This window comes from Gigantopelta aegis, chromosome 12 (assembly GCF_016097555.1).
Source record: "Gigantopelta aegis isolate Gae_Host chromosome 12, Gae_host_genome, whole genome shotgun sequence".
Lineage (NCBI taxonomy): Eukaryota > Metazoa > Mollusca > Gastropoda > Neomphalida > Peltospiridae > Gigantopelta > Gigantopelta aegis.
Genome location: NC_054710.1, coordinates 30,499,293 through 30,514,234, shown reverse-complemented (window position 1 = coordinate 30,514,234; position 14,942 = coordinate 30,499,293). Strand labels below are relative to the sequence as shown.

The following is a 14,942-nucleotide window of genomic DNA, read 5'->3' as shown; positions in this document are numbered from 1 at the left end:
TGAAGTTAACATTAGGACGACTGTGCTGTGTTTTAAAACAGTGTGAAGTTAGGATTAGGCCGACTGTGCTGTGTTTTAGAACATTGTGAAGTTAACATTAGGACCACTGTGCTGTGTTTTAGAACATTGTGAAGTTAACATTAGGACCACTGTGCTGTGTTTTAGAACAGTGTGAAGTTAACATTAGGACCACTGTGCTGTGTTTTAGAACAGTGTGAAGTTAACATTAGGATCACCGTGCTGTGTTTTAGACAGTGTGAAGTTAACATGTGTTGTGTTTTAGAACAGTGTGAAGTTAACATTAGGACGACTGTGCTGTGTTTTAGAACAGTGTGAAGTTAACATTAGGACCACTGTGCTGTGTTTTAGAACAGTGTGAAGTTAACATTAGGACCACTGTGCTGTGTTTTAGAACAGTGTGAAGTTAACATTAGGACCACTGTGATGTGTTTTAGAACAGTGTGAAGTTAACATTAGGACCACTGTGCTGTGTTTTAGAACAGTGTGAAGTTAACATTAGGATCACCGTGCTGTGTTTTAGAACAGTGTGAAGTTAACATTAGGACCACTGTGATGTGTTTTAGAACAGTGTGAAGTTAACATTAGGACCACTGTGCTGTGTTTTAGAACATTGTGAAGTTAACATTAGGACCACTGTGCTGTGTTTTAGTCCATTTTGAAGTTAACATTAGGACCACTGTGCCGTGTTTTAGAACAGTGTGAAGTTAACATTAGGATCACCGTGCTGTGTTTTAGAACAGTGTGAAGTTAACATTAGGATCACTTGGAGAACAGTGTGAATTACATAGGATCACTCCAAATGTTGATGTGTTTTAGAACATGTGAAGTTAACATAGGACCACTGTGATGTGTAGATAAGTTACACATTACAGACACATAGACATTGTGAAGTTAACATATATAACAGATTGACGAGTTAGTAGTAGATGATCGTAGATGCATCTCACTTGGACAAATTACCTCCAAATGTTGATGGTTTTAACATGTGAATTTCTATGATATATACATACACATTCACAGACACATACACAATCACACCACACACACACACACACACACACACACAAACACACAATCGCACATACACAAACACACACACACACACACATCACACACACACACACACACACACACACACACACACACATCACACTCAGACACACACACACGCATACATGAACTCATAAAATACTGTATTGTCAGGCTATACAAAGTGTAACGTTTGCAGTATAAACATGCTTTGACCAGTTGTTGTAATATGGCCAAGTGAACACTGTCTTCAAAGCTGAACTAGTTGAAGGACATGAACGTACTTGTGTGTAGTTCCGCGGCCAGTCTGGAAATAGAGAGAAGAAAAATGTAATATGAAAACATAAATAGGTTATACAACTTACATCAGGCTACATGTTTAATTTTATTAAGTCACAAATACAGCTTCACGCTCCATGCTTATAGCACGTTCAGCGTTTAAACTCCAGTAGGGTGTGATACTTTAGTCATGGAAACGTCATACAAACTGCATTCGATTGACGTCATTAGAGATTTGAATTTACAACCCCCCCCCCCCCCCCCCCAATTTTATGAGCGCAGTGCCAGTTTTGGATTATTCAACCAATAGGAATATGCAGCTGTATTTAAAAGGTGGCATGTACAACAAAGTCAATGCTTAAAAATGATAATAATAATAATAAAAAAATATATAATACATAAGAAAAAGAAAGAAACAAGAAAAGAAAATGTTCTCACATGGTAACGGTCCAGAAGATAATCATAGACGTTGATGCTCCAATAGCACAGGCACCTGCAACACAATATATATATATATATATATATATATATATATATATATATATATATATATATATATATATATATATATATATATATAGACACATACATACATACATACATACATACATTCATAGATAGATACACACACAGATACATACATACATACATGTATGATAGCTCAGAGCGTATCATGGTTAGTCTTGCAATTTGCGGGCGAATCGGTGCCACAGGTTCGAGTCCCAGCAACGGCATGGGACAATTTGTGAGGCCAGAAAGGATTTAATTATCCTCTGCGCCAGTGCGTTAATATCTATGTATGTAATAGTCAACCTCGACATACATACAATATATAGATATTCATACATCAATACATACATACAGACATACATACATACAGACATACATACATACATACATACATACATACATACATACATACATACATACATACATACATACATACATACATAGATAAAAGAGAGTTAAAGGGCATTCTATTTTATGGTTGCCTCTAAAGGTCAAAGATGTTGTGGCAAGTCTACAAAGTTGCGGGCGATTCGGTGCCATAGGTTCCAGTCCTAGCAACGGCATGGGGCAATGTGTGAGGCCAGAAAGGATTTAATTATCCCCTGCGCCAGTGCGTTAATATCTATATAAGTAACAGTCAACCTCGATATATATACAATATATAAATATTCATACATCAATACATACTAGCCAGTGCCAGGTCTGCCCATTGTTCCATGTACATAAAGCGGGATCGACCGCGTAGCTTGTAGGTCCCATGCATATAGCCGAGTTAAAGAGCATCCTTTTTTTATGGATGTCTCAATAGCTCAAAAGCTATCGTGGCAAGTCTACCGAGTTGTTGGCGATTTGGTGCCATAGGTTCGAGTCCCAGCAACGGCATGGGACAATTTGTGAGGCCAGAAAGGATTTAATTATCCCCTGCGCTAATGCGTTAATATCTATATAAGTAACAGTCAACCTCGATATACATACAATATATAAATATTCATACATCAATACATACTAGCCAGTGCCAGGTCTGCCCACTGTTTCATGCACATAAAACGGGATCGACCGCGTAGCTTGTAGGTCCCATGCATGTAGTAGAGTTAAAGAGCATCCTTGTTATGGATGTCTCAATAGCTCAAATGATGTCGTCGCAAGTCTACCAAGTTGTGGACGATTTGGTGCCATAGGTTCGAGTCCCATCAACGGCATAGGAGAAGTTGTGAGGCCAGAAAGGATTTAATTATCCCATGCGCCAGTGCGTTAATATATATGTATGTAACAGTCAACCTCGACATACATACAATATATAGCTATTCGTACATCAATACATACATAGCTAGATAGCTACATAGATAGATAGATAGATATATACATACATATTTACATGCATGTATGTATGTATGTGTATCTGGGCTACACACACACACACGCGCACACACGCACACACACACCATGGTTCGTACACCTTTTGAAGTTGATTTTCCATGACACCAATAACACAATTCCATGACCATATGGTTATCGTTTAACTTTTAGTGATCGACTTGTATATTATGGACATGTGGATATTGACTTTTAGTGATGGACTTGTATATTATGTACATGTAGATATTGACTTTTAGTGATGGACTTTTATATCGTGGACATGTAGATATTGACTTTTAGTGATGGACTTGTATATCGTGGACATGTAGATATTGACTTTTAGTGATGGACTTGTATATCGTGGACATGTAGATATTGACTTTTAGTGATGGACTTGTATATCGTGGACATGTAGATATTGACTTTTAGTGATGGACTTGTATATCGTGGACATGTAGATATTGACTTTTAGTGATGGACTTGTATATCATGGACATGTAGATATTGACTTTTAGTGATGGACATGTAGATATTGACTTTTAGTGATGGACTTGTATATCATGGACATGTAGATATTGACTTTTAGTGATGGACTTGTATATCGTGGACATGTAGATATTGACTTTTAGTGATGGACTTGTATATCGTGGACATGTAGATATTGACTTTTAGTGATGGACTTGTATATCATGGACATGTAGATATTGACTTTTAGTGATGGACTTGTATATCATGGACATGTAGATATTGACTTTTAGTGATGGACTTGTATATCATGGACATGTAGATATTGACTTTTAGTGATGGACTTGTATATCATGGACATGTAGATATTGACTTTTAGTGATGGACTTGTATATGATGTACATGTAGATATTGACTTTTAGTGATGGACTTGTATATGTGATGGACATGTATATCATGGATATATGACTTTTAGTGATGGACTTGTATATGGTGGACATGTAGATATTGACTTTTAGTGATGGACTTGTATATGGTGGACATGTAGATATTGACTTTTAGTGATGGACTTGTATATCATGGACATGCAGATATTGATTTTAGTGATGGACTTGTATATGATGTACATGTAGATATTGACTTTTAGTGATGGACTTGTATATGATGTGACATGTATATCATGGATATTATTGACTTTTAGTGATGGACTTGTATATCGTGGACATGTAGATATTGACTTTTAGTGATGGACTTGTATATCATGGACATGTAGATATTGACTTTTAGTGATGGACTTGTATATCGTGGACATGTAGATATTGACTTTTAGTGATGGACTTGTATATCATGGACATGTAGATATTGACTTTTAGTGATGGACTTGTATATCGTGGACATGTAGATATTGACTTTTAGTGATGGACTTGTATATGATGGACATGTAGATATTGACTTTTAGTGATGGACTTGTATATCATGGACATGTAGATATTGACTTTTAGTGATGGACTTGTATATCATGGACATGTAGATATTGACTTTTAGTGATGGACTTGTATATCATGGACATGTAGATATTGACTTTTAGTGATGGACTTGTATATCATGGACATGTAGATATTGACTTTTAGTGATGGACTTGTATATCATGGACATGTAGATATTGACTTTTAGTGATGGACTTGTATATCATGGACATGTAGATATTGACTTTTAGTGATGGACATGTAGATATTGACTTTTATATAAATGTATTTATATCATACTCGCTTGTTGCGCGATTTGTCAACAAAGTTCAATTTATAATCCGAATCGAATACATTGTAGGTTGTCCCGTCTTGTATAACCCACAAACACATACACTGGCACTGGGAAGGTGCTACTCCTACATCAATGGTAGCAACTCGAACAATGTTAACAGCAAACAACATCAGTAACGTACACGGACGTGTATGCTGGCACTTTAATTTGCAAACGGAAGTAACTAGAATAACTGTCTTCAACGACAGGTACTATACACGGGTCAGGCACACACTGGTCGAGTCCTGGTCATGGGGATAAGTAGTCGGTCTGGAGTTTCAGTTAGCACCCTGGTCTGGAAAAGGTGAAGAATAGTGTTCATGACGGGGAGAAACTCGTTATGGTTTCTTCGGGTAGAGAGCCCTTTAGCCCGTGTGTCTCCGGTAGACGAACTGCAAATCCTCGTCTTGATCAGAAGTACAGCACAACCAAGCACTCCCGTCCAAGGATAATCAGCAGGAAATACAACGGTAGCGGTCTCCAACCCCCTAGGTACATCTATATTGTGAACATCAGCATCCAACCCGATAGTCAGAAGTCCCTATTTCTGTACTTCCTATCAGGTCTGCTAACGGTGTCACCAAAATGATGTAGCGTACAGGATCGCAAACGTCACATAGACTATCTATTAGGTAGTTTACTAAAATTCCGTATATTTGTATTCACATTGCGCTCCTATGCACCGTGCACCCTTTTCAACCGTGCATCCTTTTGCGCCTTTACTGCGCCCTTTTGCGCCGTGAGCTCTTTTGAGCTCCTATGCGCCTCTACTGCATCCTTGAGCACTCTCGTGCGCTGGGCGTTCCTTTGCGCCTCTGTTGCGTCCTTGTGCGCTCTACTCCGCCTTCTATGTGTCCTTTTGCGCCGTCTTTGTATACGTGATGCAATATTTATTTCCTATGCATATCTGCATCCCATTTCCTTGTGTACTGGCGACCATTCCATTCCTGCTGGTTCTAAGTTCCGTCCTGTGTGTCTTCGGACTCGGGGAATCCACAAGCATGAATGAGTCTAGCGACATCACGAAAGCTGTGTAATTTTTCTAAAGCAAGTTTCCATAGTCTATGTTCAGAACCAGATCTAATTGTACAATAGCGTGAGAAAGACTCGATTTGAGTTGTCTTTCTACTAACGTAGTTTCATGGGAACGTACATTTTGCATTAAAAGTTGAGCCCATATGCTTTTAGTCGTAAACATAGAATTACATACACAGTCTTCTATCACATCACACAAATCATACTTACAAACTAGTTGCAACATATTAAAGATAGGAGACTTAGTATCCTAGTTTAACACCGACTTACACCTGTACTGCCCAAGTTATTTTAAAAATAAACGATGACTTTGCATTACAAAGTTTACCCAGGAATATCAGTGCTTGGTGATCTATATGCTCCTGTAAGGAAATGAGTCCAATCGTGTCTGTGGTGAGACGTTTTTGCAACCTTTTCCGTAAACACGCCCTTAAACAGCACGTGGTCAACTACAATTTAGGTGGTGGTTGTTGTGTTTTTCAAACCATTTTGTGAAGAACGACGTACCGTTCTCGACGTTCTTGGCATGTGCTAACTCTCTAACCATAATCACCATTTTCGACTTATGTGCTGCCTGTAATTTTATATTGGAGGGGGTGGGGCAACTCAGGATTTTATATTGGAGGGGGTGGGGCAACTCAGGATTTTATATTGGAGGGGGTGGGGCAACTCAGGATTTTATATTGGGAGGGGAGTGCGTCTTTGTATAAGTGATGACTTGTTTCCTATGCATATCTGCATCCTATGTCCTTATGTACTGGCGACCATTCCATTCCTGCTGGTTCTAAGTTCCGTCCTGTGTGGGGAATCCACAAGCCGGCGAGAGCTCTGTGTTCCGCCTCTTTTATACGGGTGGAAGTGTACCACGTGACTGACTGCCTACGTGTCCGCTGGTACTAATGTAGTTTCATGGGAACGTATATTTTGCATTAAAAATTGAGCCCATATGTTTTTAGTCGTAAACATTGAATTACATACATAGTCATCTATCACATTACACAAATCATATTTACAAACCAGTTGCAACATATTGAAAATAGGAGACTTGGTATCCCAATTTAACACCGACTTACACCTGTACTGCCCAAATCTCGCTAAAAACATTTAAAAAAAATAAACGATGACTTTGCATTACAAAGTTTACCCAGGAATATCAGTGCTTGGTGATCTATATGCCCCTGTAAAGAAATGAGTCCAATCGTGTCTGTGGTGAGACTTTTTTGCAACCTTTTCCGTGAACACGCCCTTAAACAGCACGTGGCCGACTACAATTTAGGTGGTGGTGTTTTCTTCCAACCATTTTGTGGAGAACGAAGTACCGTTCTCGACGTTCTTGGCATGTGCTAACTTTCTAACCGTGAATACCATTTTCGACTTATATTTTATATTGGAGGGGGGGGGGGGCAACTCAGTATTTTATATTGGGAGGGGAGTGCGGAATCCACACTATGTATGTAATGTATGCATGTATTTTATAAAATTTAATAGTTTAAAAAACAGGTTTGATTGGGAGGGGGTGGACCTCGTGCCTCCTGGTAAGGTTCGTTAATATGAAGAAAACAAAACAAGACAGAGTATGTATGTATGTATGTATGTATGTTTGATTGGGAGGGGGTGGACCTCGTGCCTCCTGGTAAGGTTCGTTAATATGAAGAAAACAAAACAAGACATAGTATGTATGTATGTATGTTTGATTGGGAGGGGGTGGACCCCGTGCCTCCTGGTAAGGTTCGTTAATATGAAGAAAACAAAACAAGACAGAGTATGTATGTATGTATGTATGTTTGATTGGGAGGGGGTGGACCTCGTGCCTCCTGGTAAGGTTCGTTAATATGAAGAAAACAAAACAAGACAGAGTATGTATGTATGTATGTATGTTTGATTGGGAGGGGGTGGACCTCGTGCCTCCTGGTAAGATTCGTTAATATGAAGAAAACAAAACAAGACAGAGTATGTATGTATGTATGTATGTATGTTTGATTGGGAGGGGGTGGACTTCGTGCCTCCTGGTAAGATTCGTTAATATGAAGAAAACAAAACAAGACATAGTATGTATGTATGTATGTTTGATTGGGAGGGGGTGGACCTCGTGCCTCCTGGTAAGGTTCGTTAATATGAAGAAAACAAAACAAGACACAGTATGTATGTATGTATGTATGTATGTATGTATGTATGGTTGATTGGGAGGGGGTGGACCTCGTGTCTCCTGGTAAGGTTCATTAATATGAAGAAAACAAAACAAGACAGAGTATGTATGTATGTATGTATGTATGTATGTTTGATTGGGAGGGGGTGGACCTCGTGCCTCCTGGTAAGGTTCGTTAATATGAAGAAAACAAAACAAGACAGAGTACTTACCACTCTTTCCTGCATACGCAGCTATAGAAAGAGAAAAAAAAAAGCAAACCGAAAATTATTTGATTATCTGTTTCAATACTTTCCCACGAAATATCATCAGTATAAAATCTGCTATTTGACTGATTACTTTACTCCACAACACAAGTGTTATTGCGAGAGATAGAGAGAGAGAGAGAGAGAGAGAGAGAGAGAGAGAGAGAGAGAGAGAGAGAGAGAGAGAGAGAGAGAGAGAGAGAGAGAGAATCAACGAGAAACTGATATGATGGTAGGTAGAACAACGAAAAATTAAACAATAAATATGTGGTCAAGTTTTTTTTTTTTATTTAAAACAAAAATATGTATCAAACGATGTAAATTAATGAACACCTGACATAAAATGTTTTAGTGGTTAAAAAGTTATAGGCCTTCGAAGTTTGGCGTGCTGTGAAATATGTCTGCCGAATTTTAACTCGCTTTTGTAAACTTGTTGGTTAAACTCAACGACTAATCGCCATGTGTATAGACGGGTTTTTCCGATTGTAGGCCAGCAGTTTATGACGTTGTCGACAGATGGCGTAACCGTACGGCTGCCATTAAGGGAGTGAAATTCACGCAACAATAACACGTGAGGGCATTGCATCTTGGTGCAATTTCAGTATTTATGACTTTCTTGGAACATTTTGTAAAAGCAAAACCAGTCTCTCGGATAATTCAACATCATTTAAAGAGTCTATATTCATATCATTGTCGGTGGAAATCTGTGAATGATTACAAACATAAATAATAAAGCACCTATATACACCAATACAAAAGCATAGCGAATAAATTAAACATGCGCAAGTAAATGTGTTTGATTGTTTTTAACTTTATTGAATACATCCTAAAATATAGAAATATATTTCAATTATGTACGTTTGTAGAAAACGTGGTTTACCATTTTAAAAAAGAAAGACTGACCTTAGATCTAGAGTCAACGTTCAGCTGTTTCTATTATTAGCTCTGGGATATTCCAGATGTGATTACATAGGGTTGAAGTGGGACGCAGTTCACACTTCCAAATATTGCTCTCTTACTTTTAATTTTATATATAAACATGAGTTATTATGGTCTTAAATGTGTGTAAATAAATGATAAATAAATTTACTTACGTAAATCGCACACCACACCAAAAATCGCACTCCCACCCACTTTGTCAAATTTTATTGTTTAATTATTATTATTATTATTTATTTATTTATTTATTTTTATTTTTATTTATCTTTTTATTATTAATTAATTAATTAATTAATTTATTTATTATTATTTTATTATTATAAATATTTAAACAAATATGAATTTTTGTTTCTAGAAAAACAAATTAAATTAAAATAATCATCCACAACATTCAACACTAAATTACCCCGAAAACTCGCCTCTGGTTAGTCATTAGGCCTAAATGTTCAATATCCAAGTTAATTACAAAAGGAAACCCTTTGACATTTATTGGCGATGCCCAAGGCAAGTACAAACAAAACAGGAGCATAGGCTGGGGAGGGGGGTCATCTGATACCCCTGTCAGCAGAGTCTAAAGTACTGTTTTAAAGTTCAATATATTAGGCTATACGGGTGTCCAGGGAAATTATATTTGCTTGCATAAGCAGGGCCGTAGCTAGGATTTTTTTGTTTGGGGGGGGGGGGGGGGGGGGGGCAACTGAGCAGTTAATAGTTTAAAACTCCTTAAACGGTTAAGAGAATTTTCTGTAAGTTTCTATAATGCTTTCCGGATGCGACTGCCCCCCCCCCCCCCCCCTTGCCTCCCCGCTAGCTACGGCCCTCATAAGTTTAAATTATTCGTCAAGCTCTTGCATTCGCGTGTGCTTTATTATTTACGTTTTTGATTATTAACACACTTCCACCAAGTTTGATATGAATCTACATTCTTTAAATGAGGTTGAATTATCCGACATACTGACCAGTCTCGGTGGCGTCTGGTTAGGCCATCGGTCTACAGGCTGGTAGGTACTGGGTTCGGATCCCAGTCGAGTCATGGGATTTTTAATCCAGATACCGACTCCAAACCCTGAGTGAATGCTCCGCATGGCTCAATGAGTAGGTGTAAACCGCAGGCAACGACCAGTGATCCGTAACTGGCCACAAAGCCCATGGTTTGTGCTATCCTGCCTGTGGGAAGCGCAAATAAAAGATCCCTTGCTGCTAATCGGAAATAGTAGCCCATGTAGTGGCGGCAGCGGGTTTCCTCTCAAAAATGTGTGTGATCCTTAACCATATGTCTGGCGTCGTTAATAAAACATTTCTTTCTTTCTTTCTTTTTTCCGACATACTGGTTTTGCTTTCAGAAAATGTACTAAGAAAGTAATAAATACTGAAAATGCACCCAGATGCAATGCCTTCTAATGTTATTATTGTGCAAGTTTCACTCCCTTAATGGCGGATCGATCAGGTACTAAACATGGCCGCGCACAGTACTTTGACGTCACTGGCCAATAAACCCGTATTTACTTTAAAATGGAATTGAAACACGCAAAATGTTATTCTGGAATATGTAACAGTGTTTTTGAAGCCACTGGACAATGGTAACATACATTATTATGTTAAAATGTGAACATAAACCCTAACATCGTTATAAACGTAAAATCGGAAAATAAGGATTACAAAGCGGACGTTGTTGTTTTCACAAATGTATTTAGCCTATCACGACAATGCAACAATACCCCATTCATTTCCAACTTCTCTTTTGCTCAAATACTGAAACAATGTTACATAAAAAAATAAAAGCAGTGCACATGGACATTTGAATGAGCACGTGACGAAAGCTAGTGACACAAACTAGTCCATTGCAATACGATAGGGTAAAACAGTATGTTTAATGATAGTGAAAATATTTTGAAGAAACACAAAAGTTGGTGGAGGGGGTGATGTTTTTTTTAGGTTTTTTTTTTTTTGGGGGGGGGGGGGGAGGATGGTGGTGTTTTTTGGGGGGCGATTTCTTGATTTAAGCTGAGTAACAAAAAATACATTTGGAAAAAGAGATAAAAGGCTGAAAAATATATATTTCTAAATGATAATAGTACAAATGTGATTAATGATAGTGAAAATATTTTGTTGTTGGGGGCTGACGGGTCTTTTTTTTTTTTTTTTTTTTTGGGGGGGGGGGGGGGGGTTGGTGGTTTGGTGAGGGAGGTCTTGATTTAAGCTGAGTAACAAAAACATACATTTACCAAAAAATATAAAAGGCTGATTTTTTTGGAAATGATTAATTAAATAAATAAATAATAATAATACAAATGTGATTAATGCATGCCACAGTGTTTGTGGTGTTTGGCGCGCGTGTGTCGTGTGTGTGTGTGTGTGGGGGGGGGGGGGGGGGGGGGCCTATTTTGTATTTTATTTTGGGGTCGGGTTGGTGTTGTTGTTACTGGGATTTGGTTGGGTTTTTTGTTTGTTTTTGTTTTATTTATGTTTTGTTTTGCCTCATGTGTACAACAATGTCTTCATTCTAACATCTAGGCCCTACCTAGCTTTAAAACTGGACATGCAAGGCATAGGCCTAAACATGTTTATAAAAATACCAATGTTACTAGGTAGATGTTTCTAAGATAAATTATTTTAGCGGTTATTAGAGCAAAATTTGCACTTTAGCATGTTTATAATACAATTTAATGTACATATAACATTAATTTGCAGCATTGAAACGAAATATTTTGTAACATATCTCAGTTCGTTACCAGTGACAAAACCTACCTTTCTCTAAAATGAGCCATGTCTTGAACGCCTCAAAACACCTTCAAAAGTAGCCATTGATGTCAGACGCCGGGTTAAGAAAAAATATCATGTGACCCTATCAGCTGTAAAAATGGCCGAGACGTCATACTTTTTTTTACGCGACGTCATTGACAGAGCTCTCATGAAAATCGTTATTTGTGTAGTTTTAACCAAATTACAAATTAAATAATTATATCTGATGGAAAGACGACAAAACGCTGCTTATACATGCCTTTAATATCGCTGTATTTCATTGGGATTCTGTAATATTTGTGTTGAAAAGTGTGTCATTTTAAGCTGGTGGTAGTTATGTAGCGTAAAGTGACGTCAACCTTTGTCATATTCATTGAAGGTAGGCCTATTGAATGCATCTGTTGAAAGTGTTTCGAGCTGATTTGGAATCGACGGCCAGTCACTTTTCGCACCCTTGTTTTGGCTTCATACACAATAAATATAATATAATTATCTTACCGTAATTTCACTTCAAATCCAGATTTCGTAAATAGTACAATTTTAGTAATGTTGAAACAAACAACAATTCAATTTCAATTTTGCATTGGGATTTTTCCAGTTATTAAAACGGAAATTTCATGCACCCAGTTTAGTCTTAAATGGTAGGAAGATGGAAAATGACGTCATTTAAATTAGCTGTATCATTACAATACGACGACACATTAAAATAAAAACTAGTCTACTAACTTTGACAGAGCCTATTGTTCATTAGTAATTTTGAAGATCTCTAAAATTTCAAAGCAAAAGCTATTAAACTCCATTGAGACTCAGTAACACAGACACACATCTGCAAGCTTCCGCATACATGCACAACTTAACTTCCTGCAGCTAAAAATGCTTACGTGCAAACATTTTTTTTTATAAACCAAAAGGGCACTTGAACATTTTGAGGGCACTTGAAAGAAAAAAAAAATGGAGGGTGGACGCTCCCACCGGCCACACCCTGGATCCGCCTCTGAAATTGCACACAAACACTTTTCTTTCTTTTTTTTTTTTTTGTTTAGGGGGGGGGGGGGGGGGGGATAGACTTTTACTTTTTTCTTACGTTAAACCAAACTGAAATTATTTGCAAAAAATAATTTTTTATTTTATTTTATAGAATGACACTGGCGTAGGAAGCGGTCGGGGGGGGGGGGGGGGGGGGCAGCAAGGGGGCCTCCCACTTTTTATGATCCAGTAGCAGTAGCAATGACTTTATCAATATATACCATAAAAACTAGGTCACAGTGGACTAGTAATAGTACCGACATGCCACCATCCCAAGTTGTTCCTGCATATAAGGTTTAATGGTCCTGTATGCATCTGCATGCAATATATCGTCTGGCCAAGAAACGTTAACAGACGGACGTATGGACGGACATGGCTATACAATAATACGACCCACCATACACGGGCGTATAAAAAGTAGATTATAACAATATTGGTATAACTTTCTCGAAAAGTGCCTGAAACAGGCTGGGGTTAACAATAGAAATCCTAATTACTCCAATAGTAAGAATGGTCTTAACTGAACAGTTTGATACTTTTAGAGTTTTAAGAGTTATAACCTTAAAGTTTCACAGAAACTGCCATACAAACAGAAATTCTAAAAATACATAAACTGAATGAGAAAACCGTATTCCGGTATAAAAATGGTATCTCTGCACAAGCCAGACCCGAAAGTACGTTAGACAAATTCGCGATTGCTTCCACGAGCACCATCAGGTGCTCCCCTAGGAGATACGTAACACGATATGTCATCCTCAGGAAAACTGCTCCCCTAGGAGATACGTAACACGATGTGTCATCCTCGGGACAACTGCTCCCCTAGGAGATACGTAACACGATGTGTCATCCTCGGGACAACTGCTCTCCTAGGAGATACGTAACACGATGTGTCATCCTCGGGACAACTGCTCCCCTAGGAGATACGTAACACGATGTGTCATCCTCGGGACAACTGCTCCCCTAGGAGATACGTAACACGATGTGTCATCCTCGGGACAACTGCTCCCCTAGGAGATACGTAACACGATGTGTCATCCTCAGGACAACTGCTCCCCTAGGAGATACGTAACACGATGTGTCATTCCCAGGAGAACTGCTCTCCTAGGAGATACGTAACACGATGTGTCATCATCCTCAGGAGAACTGCTCCGCTAGTAGATACGTAATACGATATGTCATTCTCAGGAGAACTGCTCCTGTAAGGGATACAAAACACGATGTGTCATTCTCAGAACTGCTCCCCTACGAGATACGTAACACAATGTGTCATCCACAGGAGAACTGCTCCCCTATGAGATCCGTAACACGATGTGTCATCCACAGGATAACTGCTCCCTTAGGAGATACGTAACTCGATGTGTTATCCCCAAGAGAACTGCTCCCGTAGGAGATATGTAACACAATGTGTCATTCTCAGGAGAACTGCTCCCTAGGGAGGGCATAAAATTTGGCACGGACGATTATGTCGTTCGTCTGTCGGTTATGTGAAACCAATATCGACATAAACGACAGATCGTATGTGCAAAAGCTGTAATTGCTCGTCAGAAAATCAAAACAAACATGTGTTGACCAATATCATCAATGTTTTGGAAATCCGCGCGCAGTGGGAAGCCACTGACCTAAGGTCGACGACAGTCACATTTCGCACCCTTGTTTTTGTGTTCGTACACAAGAAACAGCATATCTTACCGTAATTTCATTTGAAATCCATATTTCGTAAAAGTTACAATTTTTTAATAGCAAGATTTTCTTCAAACACATTCAGGCGCATTAGTAATGTAAAAAAAAAAAAAAAAAAAAATAATAATAATAATAAAAATAATTAAAAAAAAATAAATTCAACAGCAATT

At 38.3% G+C, this 14,942-nt stretch overlaps 1 protein-coding gene across 2 annotated transcripts in view; it reads right to left on the bottom strand.

The window, feature by feature from the left end:
* Positions 1 to 907: 907 nt before the first annotated feature.
* LOC121386217 overlaps positions 908 to 14,942 on the bottom strand; it is a 37,903-nt gene continuing 23,868 nt past the window's right edge. For both annotated transcript variants that reach the window (XM_041517047.1, XM_041517049.1), the window contains 3 exons: positions 8,353 to 8,373; positions 1,768 to 1,822; positions 908 to 1,357 (listed from right to left, as the gene is read on the bottom strand). In XM_041517047.1, coding sequence (XP_041372981.1) covers positions 1,312 to 1,357; positions 1,768 to 1,822; positions 8,353 to 8,373 — 122 coding nt within the window. In that variant the 3' untranslated portion in view covers positions 908 to 1,311. The remainder of the gene's footprint in view (positions 1,358 to 1,767; positions 1,823 to 8,352; positions 8,374 to 14,942) is intronic.